This window comes from Monodelphis domestica, chromosome 3 (assembly GCF_027887165.1).
Source record: "Monodelphis domestica isolate mMonDom1 chromosome 3, mMonDom1.pri, whole genome shotgun sequence".
NCBI classification, from domain to species: Eukaryota; Metazoa; Chordata; class Mammalia; order Didelphimorphia; family Didelphidae; genus Monodelphis; species Monodelphis domestica.
This window is the reverse complement of record NC_077229.1, coordinates 478,904,798-478,919,439: the sequence shown is the minus strand read 5'-3', so window position 1 is coordinate 478,919,439 and position 14,642 is coordinate 478,904,798. Positions and strand designations below refer to the sequence as shown.

General features: G+C 36.2%; 1 protein-coding gene across 8 annotated transcripts in view; it reads left to right on the top strand.

Annotated features, from left to right (window-relative positions):
• GRAMD2B (GRAM domain containing 2B) overlaps positions 1-14,642 on the top strand; it is an 83,711-nt gene that overhangs the window by 46,818 nt on the left and 22,251 nt on the right. For all 8 annotated transcript variants that reach the window (XR_008917903.1, XM_056824696.1, XM_056824695.1 and 5 more), the window contains exons 3-5: positions 4,867-4,981; positions 5,897-5,963; positions 12,470-12,573. Coding sequence is in view for 7 of the 8 variants with exons in the window: in XM_056824696.1 (XP_056680674.1) it covers positions 4,867-4,981; positions 5,897-5,963; positions 12,470-12,573 (286 nt within the window). In the remaining variant the exon portion in view is untranslated. The remainder of the gene's footprint in view (positions 1-4,866; positions 4,982-5,896; positions 5,964-12,469; positions 12,574-14,642) is intronic.

Below are 14,642 nucleotides of genomic sequence, written 5' to 3'. Positions count from 1 at the left end.
GGTGAAAAAGTGGGCAATATGGCTGTCAAGAAGGAGGTAGATTCTATTGAGAGCTGAGGCAAGAGTAAAATGGAGCATGACCATTCCCTAAAATGATTGCACCAGTAAGTAGTCACCATTGTTTAAAGGTGGAGGGAGTGGAGGAACAGGTCATACAGCTACCATCCTGATTCAGTTTCTCATCACTTCATACTTGAAATAGCTTTCAGATTAGTCTCCTTCCTTCAAATTTCTCCCTACTCCACTCTATCCTGTACTTAGCTGCCAAACTTTTCTTAAATCTCTGGTCTGATCATGTCACATATACATTTAGCAAATTCTAGATCAGAGGTAACACTTGAATCCAAGTCTTCTTGATTCAAGGTTAGTTCTCTATCCCCTACTTGCCTTCTTAGTAAAGTAAAAAAAAAAAGAAGAAGAAGAAAGAAAAAGAAAACTTAACTGGTTTCTAATGCATGTCATTTATTAAGGGAATCAAGGAACAAAAAATAAGTTCCTCTTGCATGAAAGAGGGTCCTGCCTTTTGAACAAGGACAAGTCACTTGAGTCCCTATTTCCTTTTTTGTAAAATGAGGCATTTGGACACAATAACTTCTAATATAATAATAATCTCTAAAACTATGAAGCTTTGGGGGCTGCTGGGTGGCTCAGTGGAGTGAGAGTCAGGCCCAGAGATGGGAGGACCTGGGTTCAAATTTTACCTCAGACACTTCCCAGCTGTGTGACCCTAGGCAAGTCACTTAACTCCCATTGCCTAGCCTTTACCACTCTTCTGCCTTGGAACCAATACACAATATTGATTCTAAAACAGAAAGTAAAGGTTTAAAAAAAAAAGAACCAATACCCAGTATTGATTCTAAGACAGGAGGTAAGGGTTTTTAAAAAATTAATTAATTAAAATAAAATAAAAATAAAACTATGAAGCTTTGCTGTAGCCTCTAATGTAGATGTATATATTTTTAAGAATGAAGAAATAAGGCTTTCCTTCTTGATTCTTTTATTTTTGAGATCCATCAAATTACTTCAGTCTTTGCAAGTACCACCTGACCTAAGTAGTTCCTCCCAGAGCCTCCATTTAGTGAAGATGCCCAGCTCAGCCATCTTTCAATTTCTCATTAAGCTACAATCTAGACTCTTTCATCATACCTTATGTGCTTACTATCTCTACCCTTTGCTTTTCATCTTTTTTGTGTTGTCTTCCTCAACCAGAATGTAAGATTCTTTAGGAGAGAGACTGTCTTTCTTTTCCATCATATTTTTATTTACAGTATAATGCACAATTCCTGGTACATGTTAAGAGCATATTAAATGCTTATTGACAGAGGGACCTGAATAACATCTTTTGCCTCTTATTTTCAATCTCTTCCTATATACAGTTTGTGCCCCTACCACCTACAATCACATTTCCCTCATCCTTACAGAAACTTTCATTTGATCCTATTGTCCTCACTGGCTATCTTTCTTTCTGGGCCAATCTCCTTGAGAAAGCCATCTACACAAAGTGTTTTTACATCCTCACTTCTCATTCTCTTCTTTGCCTTCTATAAATAGCTTCCAAGTCAGTTATTCAACTAAAAGTTTTCTACCCAAAGTTCTCTTTATTTTCAAATCTAATGACTTTTTTTCAATTGCTATCCTTCTTGACCTCTCTTAAACACTATTAATCATTCTCTCCTCCTGAATACTCTCTCCTTTCTAAGGTGTTTGCTCTCTTCTGCTTCCCCTCCTACCCACCTTCCTGCCCCTTCTCAATCTTTGATCAGTCTTCATCCTGGTCATGACATAACTATGGGCATCCTCCAAGACTCTCTCTCCTGGATCCTCTTTTCTTTTCACACTGTATTATCTCATTTGATGATTTCATTAGCTCCATTGGATTTAATTATCAACTCAATAGAAGGATTTTGAGATCTATATATCCAGCCCTAAACTCTTTCCTGAGCTCTAGCCTGGTATCCCCAGTTCTCTCAAATATCTAAAACTGGGGGGACAACTGGGTACCTCAGTGAATTCAGAGCCAGGTCTAGAGACAGGAGGTCCTAGATTCAAATTTGACCTCAGACACTTCCCAGCAGTGTGACCCTGGGCAAGTCACTTAACTCCCATTGTCTAGTCCTTACCACTCTTCTGCCTTAGAACCAATACATAGTATTGATTCTAAGGTGGAAGGTAAGGGTTATAAATATATATATATATATATATGAAACTGGATGTTGTTAGCTAACCCTATAGCCATCTCATACTCAACATGTCCAAAACAGAACCTATTATCTTTTTCCCAGTCCCTTCTCTCTTATAAATTTCTCTGTTACTGTTGAAAGCAAAACCATCTTCAAGCTCACAACCTCTAATCATCATTAATTTCTCATTTGCATTATATATTGCTTTCTCTCCCCTCACACAGCTACCATCTTGCTTCAGTCTCTCATCATCTCATAATGATTTGTCTCCTTCCTTCAAATCTCTCTCCATTCCAATCAATCTTCCACTTAGTTTCTACACTTTTCCTACAACTCAGGTTTGACCACATCCTCTATCCATTTAGCAGACTCCAGTGGCTCCCTATTACTTCCATGATCAAATATAAAATCTTCTATTTGGCATTTAATGCTATTCATAACCTGGTTTCTTCCTACTTTTACATTCTTCTCCTTTGTGTATGCTATAATCCAGTGAAACTGGCTTCTTGCTGTTCTTCTCACATAATATTCCATCTCTCAGTTTCATGTCACTGTACTAATTGCTCCCTAGGACTAGAGTGCTCTTTCCCCTCACTTCTGCCTTTCCATTAATGCTTGAATTCTGCCTTTTGCAAAAGGCCATTCTTGATTCCCCCTAGTGTCAGTGCCCTTGCTTGGAGACTGAGTATCTTCCATATTGCACTTATTTTCCATTTGTATATCTTTCATATAGTTATTTGCATATTATCTCTTCCATTAGAATAGAAATTCCTTAAGGGCAAAGGCCATGTTCTTTTCTTTCTTTGTATCCATAGTGCTCAGCTGAGCATGACCTGATCTACCTTTTCCAAGGGACTTAATTCATTTCATGACTACAGATACACTTGGAGAATGAATGATCTCACCTAGAAGTCCTGACACAATAGTCTCTACAGTCTCAAGTCCTGGAGGTCATAGAATATGATGGAGCCCACTCGTATTCATATCTGCAATGTCTAGGGCTCTAGTCTGCCATTCAAAAGTCTCTCACATATATCTCCAGTTTCTCTCTGATTCTGACCCAAAATTAAGTCCTTCATATAAGTATTTGTATTCAGCATTCTCTCATCCAATCAAGAATTATCTCTCAAGCTCATTACCTGAGGTACCCGGGGAAATCATTCTTTTTTAAAGTGCTAATATTTGTTTTTATGCTATGTAGTTACAGAATTCAAGCTTTTTCTGGCTGATTTTTGCTTAGGACTACAGAATAAATATAACCTTGATTCCATCCAAGCCTATGGCAGTTTTGCAGAGGATCAACCATGTGTTACTTCCAGAAGAAGGAGGCATGGCTTCTAATTAATTGCGAGAATACCATGCTACATATTTGTGTGAGAAACTTAATTCATTTTGTTACAAATATGTCAAAGAGAAAGACTTTGGAGGCAGAGTGCCTCAATTGAATTTAAGAGAGAGACTTTAATGGACAGCTGGAGACTTCAAAACATCAAACATGTTTGAGAGTGGGCCCATCTTGGTTTCTGTAGCTTACAGGCTTTCAATTCTAAAGACTACTAAAATAGGACCTCTCCTGGGTGATATCATTCCCCATCTAGGTGTGTCTTCACCAGCTTAGGCAATTCTCTTAAAACAATAGGCAGGGAAGTCTCATCTCCCTTAGCTTAAGCAGCATGCAGCAGCACAGAGCTCTCTCTCCCTTTGGCTTAAAGAAATGTTACACAAGCATAAAACATTTAATAACTCACACTAGTCTAAAAATGTTGACTAGTAAGAAACACAAGGAAGTTCAATAAATAGATTAAATAATTTGTACTTTGAATATCAAATTTAATTTGGGAGATTAATGAAAATGACATGAGTTAATAAGGTTCTAGTTCATTGACTAATTAGAGAGTTTGTGATTTTGACCTAATACATTGGAGAAAAAAATATAGCCTAAATTCTGTTCTTGGCAAGTCACATAATAAAAAGAAAAAAGAAAAAAATTAAATCACAAACATGGTGAACCCTCTTTACCCACCTGAATTGCCATCCAAACTCTTACTCCATCCAAGCCCCAGTAAACTGTGTCCCACCAAAGCCTCCTTCATATAATTCAACCATGTATTCTTCTTATTCTATTAACTTTTGGAGTATTCATTTTCTATGACACTCGTTTTGGTGCATATATTGCTTGACATTGTGTTTTACATTTTTGTATATGTAATTTTATCTCTTCGAGTGAATGTAAGCTTTCTAAAGGCAGGTACTGCCTAGCAAAATACTTTTTTACAAAGGACTCAGGAAATGCCATTGAAGTGAATCATTAAATGAATATGTTTATGCTCATGTTGAAAATATATTGGTAGATAGATCTCTATAGTAGCCATATTTGATAAAGTTCGAAATAAGCAAATTGCTACTTCTTTTTTATTTTAACATTTCTGCAACTAAGAAGTGCTTTCTTCTAAGATTAGATTTCTTGGGATGGAGGATGGAAAGATGGAGAAATCCTTTGAAGGCCAAAAGAAAGGTTTTAGATGAATGTCAAATAGTACCTTATTGATTTCAAAGGCCTAAAAGTGAAAAATTAAATTGCTATATTGTAGGATGCTAAAATAATCAGTTATGATTAAAGGAAGGACAATGGAGTGATATCAACAAAAGACTGGCTTTATGAAATCCTAGGATTTTGTCTCTCCAGGTCAAAAACCAGTAGTGATGGTCTCTCCTTAGTGAGTGACAGTAGGAGTGAATCTAAAACAGACAACAAAAATGACTCCAAAGCTGAAAGAAAAAAGTCATACTCTACAAGTCAGGTAATTCTACAAGTTCTTGTTCTTCATCCTCTTCCATCCTCTTTTTTTTTCTCATTCTTCTATGTCTGTTTAACAAACAGTAAAATAACCAGATTTGGGGCTGTAAGAAATAGAATGAGAATGATTTTTTAAAACAGCGAACTTGAAGATTCAGACTCTGACTATCTTTTAAAACTTTGTGTAGTATGATTTTTTTAGATGAAATAAAATAGAAAACATCAAAGAAATAGACTGCAGCAGAAGATATATTGTATGCACCATAGAAGCAAGAAGAATAGCCATTTATATTCATTTTTATCCTTTCAAAAATCTTATAAAGCAAGTGTTTACTTATTTTAATGGACATAGAAAATAAAACCTAGGAAATTAAGTCCTTTTTTATGCTTCAGAAATTTCTTATCATTTCCTATTCAAAATTTTCTATCAGAGACCTGGAGGTGAAGCAGGAGCTCACATAACCACTAATATGATCAAAGAGGATGTTCCAGGATTCAATTTCTGTCACACTTGCAATTCACTTGTTGATCTCACTGTTACTTTAGGTAGCTAGGAGGGGAAATTCTAAGTGATTCACTTGTTTTTCTAAAGGACTATAATAAATACTCTTAAAAAATAAAACCCTTACCTCCCATTTTAGAATCAGTTCTAAATATTGGTTCCAAGATAAATAGTAAGGGCTAGGCAATTTGGGTTAAGTGAATTCCCCAGGGTCACACAACTAGGACATATCTGAGATCAAATTGGAACCCTAGACCTACCAAGCCATCTAATTGTTTCATCAAATACTCTTCTAAAATGTGCAGAACTGTGAGGAAAGAGAGTAAGTTTGCATGGCAGTATAAACTATGGCTATCAAAAAAGGAAAAATGTTCAGTAATTGATGGGAATAATCAATATTGTTTTGTTTTGTTGTAGTATAAGGCAAATATGCACTTCCACAAGTTATTTCTGCAAGTCCCAAGTGGAGAACCATTGAGACAAAGTAAGTATTATTCTGTTTTATTTTCTTTTCAACTCTAGTGTTTTAGTTCTCTTGGAAAATTAATTTGGGAGAAATTAATAGATTCAATAGACTTCCAAAGCCAGTGGTGACGAAACAATTGACTTTCCAAAACTCTTGACTGATCCATAAAAGATAATTAAGTAGAAAAATTATGAAAGTTGGTGATAGGGTCAAATTCAAATATCTCACCTACCTCGAATTGAAATTCCTGAAATTAAACTGTCCTAGGACCAAGAATCCATTATGGTACCAATGGTTAACCATAAGGGAATGAGTACATTGAAATGGATAAATTTGAGACACCCCAGTGTGATTACATTGTCACTATCTGACCTTGGGCAGGTCATTTAACTTTCTCTAAGCCTTATTTTCTTCTGAAATAAAGACAATAGAAAAATCAGAGGAAGAGTCAAGATGGCCACTTAGATGCAGCAAAAGTCCAGACCTCTCTGAAAACCCTTCCACACCAAACAAAAACAAAGTGCTTCAAGGAGACAGAAAAACAAATCTAACAACAGGACAGAGCTGGGGAACCCTCCAGTTAGATTCAACTTAAAAAGTATGCCCAAAAAAAAAAAGCCTGAATTCTTAAACTCTCATATTTAAGGAAAAGAAAGAAGGAAGGTTCAAGGACCTCTCCCCCACCTATTGCACTGAGTCTCCAGTGGTCGCTGGAATCTCTGGGCAGGCAAAGACTCTAGTCTGGAGTGCCTTGCTGGCACAACTGTGCCAGGTTCAGGGTGCTGACCACAGGTGGCAGGGAGGCAGTTGGAGGAAAATCCCAGAGAAGGCAGCCTGGTTGCAGCCAAAAACTCCACCTTGCCTCCCCCTCTTTTCAAGGTTTTGGCCTCAAAGCACAACCATATCCACAGATCAATCCCACCCTGGCTTAATCTTATCAATAGTGCAGTTAAGAAGCCTTCAGGAGGCAGGGAAGCTCAGTCTCCAACACTCCTCCCCCACTGACTCCTCTGAGAGCCTTGCTGTTTAAGCTCCAAAGGTGAAGGTTGCAGCCACTACAGAATACCTTGATAACAGGGTGGGAAGCCCAGCCCCCTTCAGCCTCTACACTTTCACCTACACCTGCTGCCAACTGGGGAAGATCTGACCCCAGGGGTCATTAATACCATCAGCCTAATCTAATTAATCAGCAGAGCAAAGAAGAAGCCCCTTCAGGACAGAATAACCCAAACCCACAGATCCAGTAAATAAACAAAGAAGCAAGATTATAGCCAAGGACAGGAGAGTAAGAAGGAAAAAATGTGAGTAAACAACAGAAAAAGAGAAAAGAAATTACAATTGACAGCTTCTATCCAGGTAATGAACAAAAAGCAAATGGAACAGAGGAGGATCAAGGAACACCAAGCAAAAATGCAGAAATTCCAGCAAATTGGACATAGTGTGGAAGAGAATATATATGCAGGCAAAGGACATCATCTGTCAATCAAAAGGTAACATTCCATTTGGAATGTTCCCAGGAAAAGACAGTTGGAGCCAAGCCAGTAGCTGAACTGCGATGAACTTACTTCTGACCTAGGTGGAGAGACCCCTCTTTGGCTTCTGACAGAGTGGTGGAGAAGAAGCTGGGGTTTCTGACTTATGAACTAAGTTTTAGCTGCTTGTGGCTGATGGTGAAGACCCTGAAGTTTTTGCTTACTGACTGATATTTACCTGGCTGGTTAAAAGAAGAAAGAAGAAAAATATTTGTCCTCATAACTCCCTGACAGACTTTGTGTCACATTTGTGACAGAACTGCCATTTTCCCCAAAATCCTCAAAACCAAGGCTCTTTGTATAGACTAGGAAAACCCCATCCCTTTTGCCTTATCCTTCATCCTTTCCTGTCTTCCTCAAAAAAAAAAAAACCTTTACTTGAGAAATCAAAAGGAAAGAGTATCTGCTCTAAATCTCATAATTCACACTGAGTGACTTGAAGAAGAAGGGGGAGGGAGAGGGAGGAAACCGGGAGGTGAAGGGTAGAGGGTAGGAAAAACCTTGATCATCAAGAAGAATCAATAGACACCCTCAAGTATCTCTTTATTACAATAGGCACCCTCAGGAAGTATCCCTCTATTATAATCTCTTCTATTACAACTGGCACCTTTAAGATAGACTGAACCCCACAATCCTTAGAAAGACAGAGAAGTAGAAGACATGTTTAAGCAGATTATCTGTGGATTTGTGGTCATGGCAGCCATTGCTTGTTTCTGGGTCTACAACATACTGTACAGTAAAATGACCCATATGATCTTTAACTCTATTGATTACATTGCCAACACAACAATGTTTATATTACAGTTGCCTTTTCAAACAGACCCTATACTCTGGCAGGTTTTAGTTCAAGTATACACCCTTGTTATGGCAGCCCTTCAGACTCTGACCCAATTAAAGAAGATCTTTAGGTTTGTGATTCCCCTTATAACAGTTAAATCAGAGAAATTTTTAGAGAAAAACTGCACAGTAACCACACAGGAAAAAAGCGTAAAGGAAATTAAATCATTGTTAGAGAACTTTTTTCAATGTAGATTTGGCAATGGGATTGAATTGTGCAAAAGAAAAAGAAAGAAAAAGTCACAAGAGCTCAAGCAAGAGTTAGTGACAGATACAGAGACACATAATTTCAATTCCCTAAAGGTTACTGTTGCTAAAGATTTGCATGAAATCCCACCAAACTCAGTTAATTCTTCCAATAGCCAAATGGGAAAGGTACCTTAGAAAAAACATCTAATTTGAATCCAGAAGCTGACACCTTCCATCTAGCAATGAGTGATTTAGATAAGACAAAATTAACTGAAAATGGAGCTGAAATTACATTTGAAAATAATTATCCTATTCAAAGTAATGGAGGTGACTTGACAGTTAAATTTGAAAAGGGGGGTGGAATGGAAGTCTTAGTAACTGAACCAGGGATTCAAAAGATAGTCTTGAAGCCAACATTCTAAGTGGCAGAGGGGAATTTAGCCAAATAAACTTATGTGAGATGAATAACAGCTATGATTTAGATTCATGTTCCAATGTAGCAGAGGATATAGTACCAATAATCTCAAATGAAGACTTCATAGGAAATGAATCAAATCAAAAAGATTTAACTGAGCCACATATGCACCTGGCAGTGGGTAGCAAAGGAATGGACAATAACTTAGCAACTATAAACACCTTAGCTACAAAGCCAGAACCATATGTATGGATTAAGGTATGAAAGAAAAACTACAAGGCTCTCTTAGATACTGGTGCTTCAAAATCTCACCTAAAGACATGTCCAGGGGATACCAACATAAGGGGTATAGTTTCTGTAGCTGGAGCAACAGGATAAATACAACAGGTCCCCGAGTTCAAAAGCATTATGGTTAAAATGGGTCTTCTCTCCATAGATCATACCTTTGTAAAAAGTAAATTTATATCTCTACTAATAAAATTATATTTTATGAGGTTTATTAAGGATTATTAGAAATCAAAGAATAAAGAAAATACACAATAATAACTACGTGCCCATGGCTGATTAGCCAATTCAGAATCCTCGCACTTAGCTAACTTACTACATCATTGCAATGGAATGGAAGAGCGAGAGGGAGGCATGACTGCCAATTAAATACCAATTGTGATTTCACCAACCTGGGGACTCAGGTGATATTATAGAGAATTCTGGGAAATACCAAGGACTTCTGGGGATTGAAGTCTAGGGTTCAAAATCTCCATTTTTAAATCTTCTTGGTAATTCCATCATGCCCAGACAACCTTTTAGGATGAGATATTTTGTGTAAGATTCAAGCGACATTACAATGTGAAAAATCTGGGAAAATTTATTTGCATTTACCCAAGAATTCACTGAAACACTACCCATTCTTATACTTAGAACAACTAGAAGAAGAACCCAAAAAGATTCAAGTAGTTACATCTATGTATGACATACCAACAGATATATGACAAGGGGTGTTTGCAAAACATCAAAATGATGTGGATATGATCGAGTCGATTACTCCTGTCATGACAGAGGTCAGGGAAGGAATGCCACCTAAGATACCGCAATACAAATTACAACAGGCTTTGGAAGAACTCAAAACACAATTAAAAAAACAATTAAGAGAGGCCGATAACAATTAGGAAAAGAACTTAAAAAGCAAAATAAGTCATCTGAAAACTAAAACAAGAAACTGTCTTGAAAGCCAGAATTGACCAGCTTGAAAACGAGGCAAAGAGGGAAGAAGTCAAATCCATTGGGGTATCAAATTCTATCTTACCCTACAGGGATGCTGAGAGGGTAAAACCAAGGGGATGGGGGGTACAAAAATGGAGGGAAATAGAGAGGAGAGGGAACTTAATAGACCTTAAAGAGAAATAAGAGGGGAATAAGAAGGGAGGGGGAGGAAGGGGAAGTATAATAAGGGTTGGAATTGGGGACCAATTAAAAGCAAAACACTGGTGTAAAAAGAAAGAAGAAATGGCAGGACTAGGAAAAGAAATCAAAATGATGGGGAAATACACAAGTGGTAATCATAACTCTGAATGTGAATGGGATGAAATCACACATAAAACAGAAGCAAGTAACAGAGTGGATTAGAAACCAAAATTCTACCATATGTTGTCTATAAGAAACACGCACGAGGCAGGTAGACATACACACACAGGGCAAAGGTAAAAGTCTAGAGCAAAATCTAGTGGGCATCAACTGAGAAAAAGAAGGTAGGAGTCTTAATCATGAAATCTGACAAAGCCAAAGTAAAAATAGATTTGATTAAAAGAGATAGGGAAGGTAATTACATCCTGATAAAAGGCAGTATAGACAATGAAGAAATATCAGTATTCAACATGTATGCAACAAATGGTATAGCATTCAGATTTTTAAAGGACAAACTATTGAAGCTTAAGGAGGAAATAGATAGTAAAACTATACTAATGAGAGACCTGAACCTTCATCTATCATATCTAGATAAACCAAACCAAAGAATAAATAAGAAAGAGGTAAGAGATGTGAATGAAATCTTAGAAAAATTAGAGTTAGTAGATATGTGGAGAAAAATAAATAGGGACAAAAAGGAATACACCTTCTTTTCAGCAACACATGGTACATTCTCAAAGACTGACCATGTACTAGGGCATAAAAACATGGCATGCAAATGCAAAAAAAGCAGAAATAATAAATGCAACCTTTTCAGATCATAATGCAATAAAAATAATAATTAGTAAGGGTACATAGAGAGGCAAATCAAAAATTAACTGGAAATTAAATAATATGATTCTCCAAAATTGGTTAAAGAACAAATCATGGAAACAATAATTTCATAGAAGAGGATTACAATAATGAGACATCCTATCAAAATCTATGGGATGCAGCCAAAAGAGTACTGAGGAGGAAATTTATATCCTTGAGTTCACATATTAACAAACTAGAGAGGGCAGAGGGTAATGAATTGGGCATGCAAATTAAAAAACTAGAAAGAGAACAAATTAAAAATCCCCAGATAAAAAGTAAATTAGAAATCCTAAAAATTAAAGGAGAAATTAATAAAGTTGAAAGTGAAAGAACTATTGAATTAATAAATAAGACTAGAAGCTGGTACTTTGAAAAAATAAATAAAATAGATAAAGTACTGATTAATCTAATGAAATAAAGACAATAATGCTTTAACTACTTACCTCATACATTATCATCTCTGAGAAATTAGGAAACAAAGGGAAAGGACTGTTCTAAAGAATGGATTTTATGAACTATTTAGCAATTTAGAAGTATAAATTATTCATTACTATGGTACTAACTAATACATCATTTAAAAGTTTCAAATATTTCATTCGTTTCTTTCCTAGTAAAAATGTGCTATGGTTCATCAAGATACCCAGGGGACCAAAATCTAGATGGTACTGACAGTATATGCAGTTATTCAATTGCATAGTAAGGAAAAACTGCTTAAAAATTGTATTTGTTAAAAGGAGAAACTATAAGATGACTTACTTCTTCTCCTTCGTTATAACTCAAATAAGCTCCTTCCTGGTGAACTTTTACCATTCTCCAAAGCTACATCCCCAGGAGCAGTCAAATGAATTGAGAAACAATTTCATGCTACTTGACTGAGGCACAAAAAATTTAGTTATAATTCTAGATATTTCCTATGGTTCCTAAAAGGAAGGTATGTAAAAGTGCTGTTACTTCAGTGAGAAATGTTTTGAAAGGAAAAATATGCTATGTCAGGTGAAAGATAGGTTGCATGAAGACTAATAGACACTTTGGGAAATTTTTGGAAATCAGCCTTTAAATGGGAGTATTACCCTTCAGTTTTTATTTTTCAGTTTGGAAGTTATTGCAATTTCTAAAACAAAATTTTGCTTCTTACCAGTATCAGCAATTTTATTTCACTAAAGAATTACCGTTTTAGCAAGTATTATGTGAAGTCAGATAATAAACTATGCATTCCCTTTGCACCTCCACCCACCAAATACATTCTCCCCTTGCTGAAGAAAATATCACATATTATTTTTTATATACTGTTTCAGGTTTTACTTGTGCTCTGCAGAAGGAAATACTATACCAAGGAAAACTCTTTATATCAGAAAACTGGATTTGTTTCCATTCCAAAGTTTTTGGCAAAGACATCAAGGTTAGTATGTATTTGGAGAAAAAATAATAAGTTCCTTGCAACTAAATTTTTTTAATTTTTTTAAAAAAATAATTTTTAATTAATTTAATTTTTATTTATTTTTTATTTTATTTTATTAATTTTTAATTTAAATACTATCACTGATAAACTGAGCATCTGAAAGACTTATAAAGATAACTCCATTAATTTTTATCTTCTTATACTTAATTTCCATGTGTTCCTTATGCCAGTATTAGATTCCTGTTGCATTTTAACTCATAATTATGTCCCTCTTTCTTCTGAGATTATTGCTGTAACAGGGAAAGGAGGGCTAGAGTTTTGTAAATAAACATCTCTTCCCTTGGTTTTGATGTCAATATTCTTTCCAAGTTTACCACCTGTCCATATGAGTGATCCTTCTCTGTCTCTTTTGGTGATCTTCTTCCGGATCACTCCCACTAACTATAGGTATTACCCCAGACCCTATCTTGGACTCCCTTCTCTTTTCTGTGATCTCCTATTGATTCAATTATAATCTCTATGCAAATGATTCCCATATCTATATATCCAGCTGTAATCTTTCTACAGTCTCATTTTGTCTCAATATGCCTTTTAGACAACTTAAACTGTATATCCTATAGCCAACTTCTCCAAAACAGAAATCATTATCTTTCTCCCCAATCTTTCAATCTTCCCAACTTTCCTATTATCATCTAGGGTACCCTATTCTCCTAGTCACCTGTGTTCATCACATCAGTGTCATGCTCAGCTCCTTACTTGCATTCCACATTTTAAATTTGTTTCCATGTCTTATCATTTCTACCCTCACAATCTCTCAGATAAATCCCTTTCTTTCTCATTATACAGCTTAATATAGGCCCTCATACCTAAATTATCACAATAGCCTTCTGATTAGTCAGCTTGCTTCAAGTGTCTCCCCATTCCAATACATCCTCCACTTAGCTGCCACAATGATTTTCCTAAATCTCAGATATGACCATGTCACTCCTGCTAAATAAACACCAATTTAACACCCTGCTAATTCCATCAGATACAAAATCTTTTCATTGTTATTTGAAGGTCATTTACAACCTGATCTTTTTCACCTTTCCATTCTTTCTATACTTTACTTACCTTTGTGCATTCTACAATGCAGGTACTCTGTCCTCACCCGTGACATTCCATCATTTTGACTGCATGTCTTTACAACATCTACCTTAGATGGCTAGAAGGTTCCTCTTCCTCTCTTTCACCGTTGAGCTTCTCAGGCTTCCTTCAAGTCTCAGAACAAATCCTTCTTTCAGCAAGAGAAGAAAATTAGAAACTTCCCTTTGAAATTAAATTCCATTTACCCTGTATAAAACCATGGCTATGCATAGTTATTTACACATTGTTTTCCCCATTAAAATGTGGACTCCTGGGGGCAGCTGGGTAGCTCAGTGGATTGAGAGCCAGGCCTATAGACAGGAGGTCCTAGGTTCAAATCCGGCCTCAGCCACTTCCTAGCTGTGTGACCCTGGACAAGTCACTTGACCCCCATTGCCTACCCTTACCACTCTTCTGCCTTGGAGCCAATACACAGTATTGACTCCAAGACGGAAGGTAAGGGTTTAAAAAAAAAATGTGGACTCCTTGGGGACAGGTACTATGTTTTTGTCTTCATTTGCACAGTGACTGGCACATAGTTAAGTACTTATTATATGTTCATTGAAGATTGAACTAGGGTACTAAAATTTATTAGGTGCTAAAAGAGTCTATATGTCAAAATACAGAAATAACTGAAACAATTGATATAAGAAACTAGTGACCAATAATAATAATTTTTTTTATTTAGAATATTTTTCCATGGTTACATGAGTCATGATTTCCCCCCTCTTCTTTTCCCCCTTCCCAAGCTGACAAGCAATTCCATTGGATTATACATGTATTATTATTCAAAACCTTTTTCCATCTTATTCATATTTGCAATAGAGTGATCTTTTAATGTCAAAACCCTAATCATAACCCTGTTGAACCACATGGCTGGTCATATATTTTTCTTCTGCATTTCTACTCCCACAGTTCTTTCTCTGAATGTGGATACTTTCTCA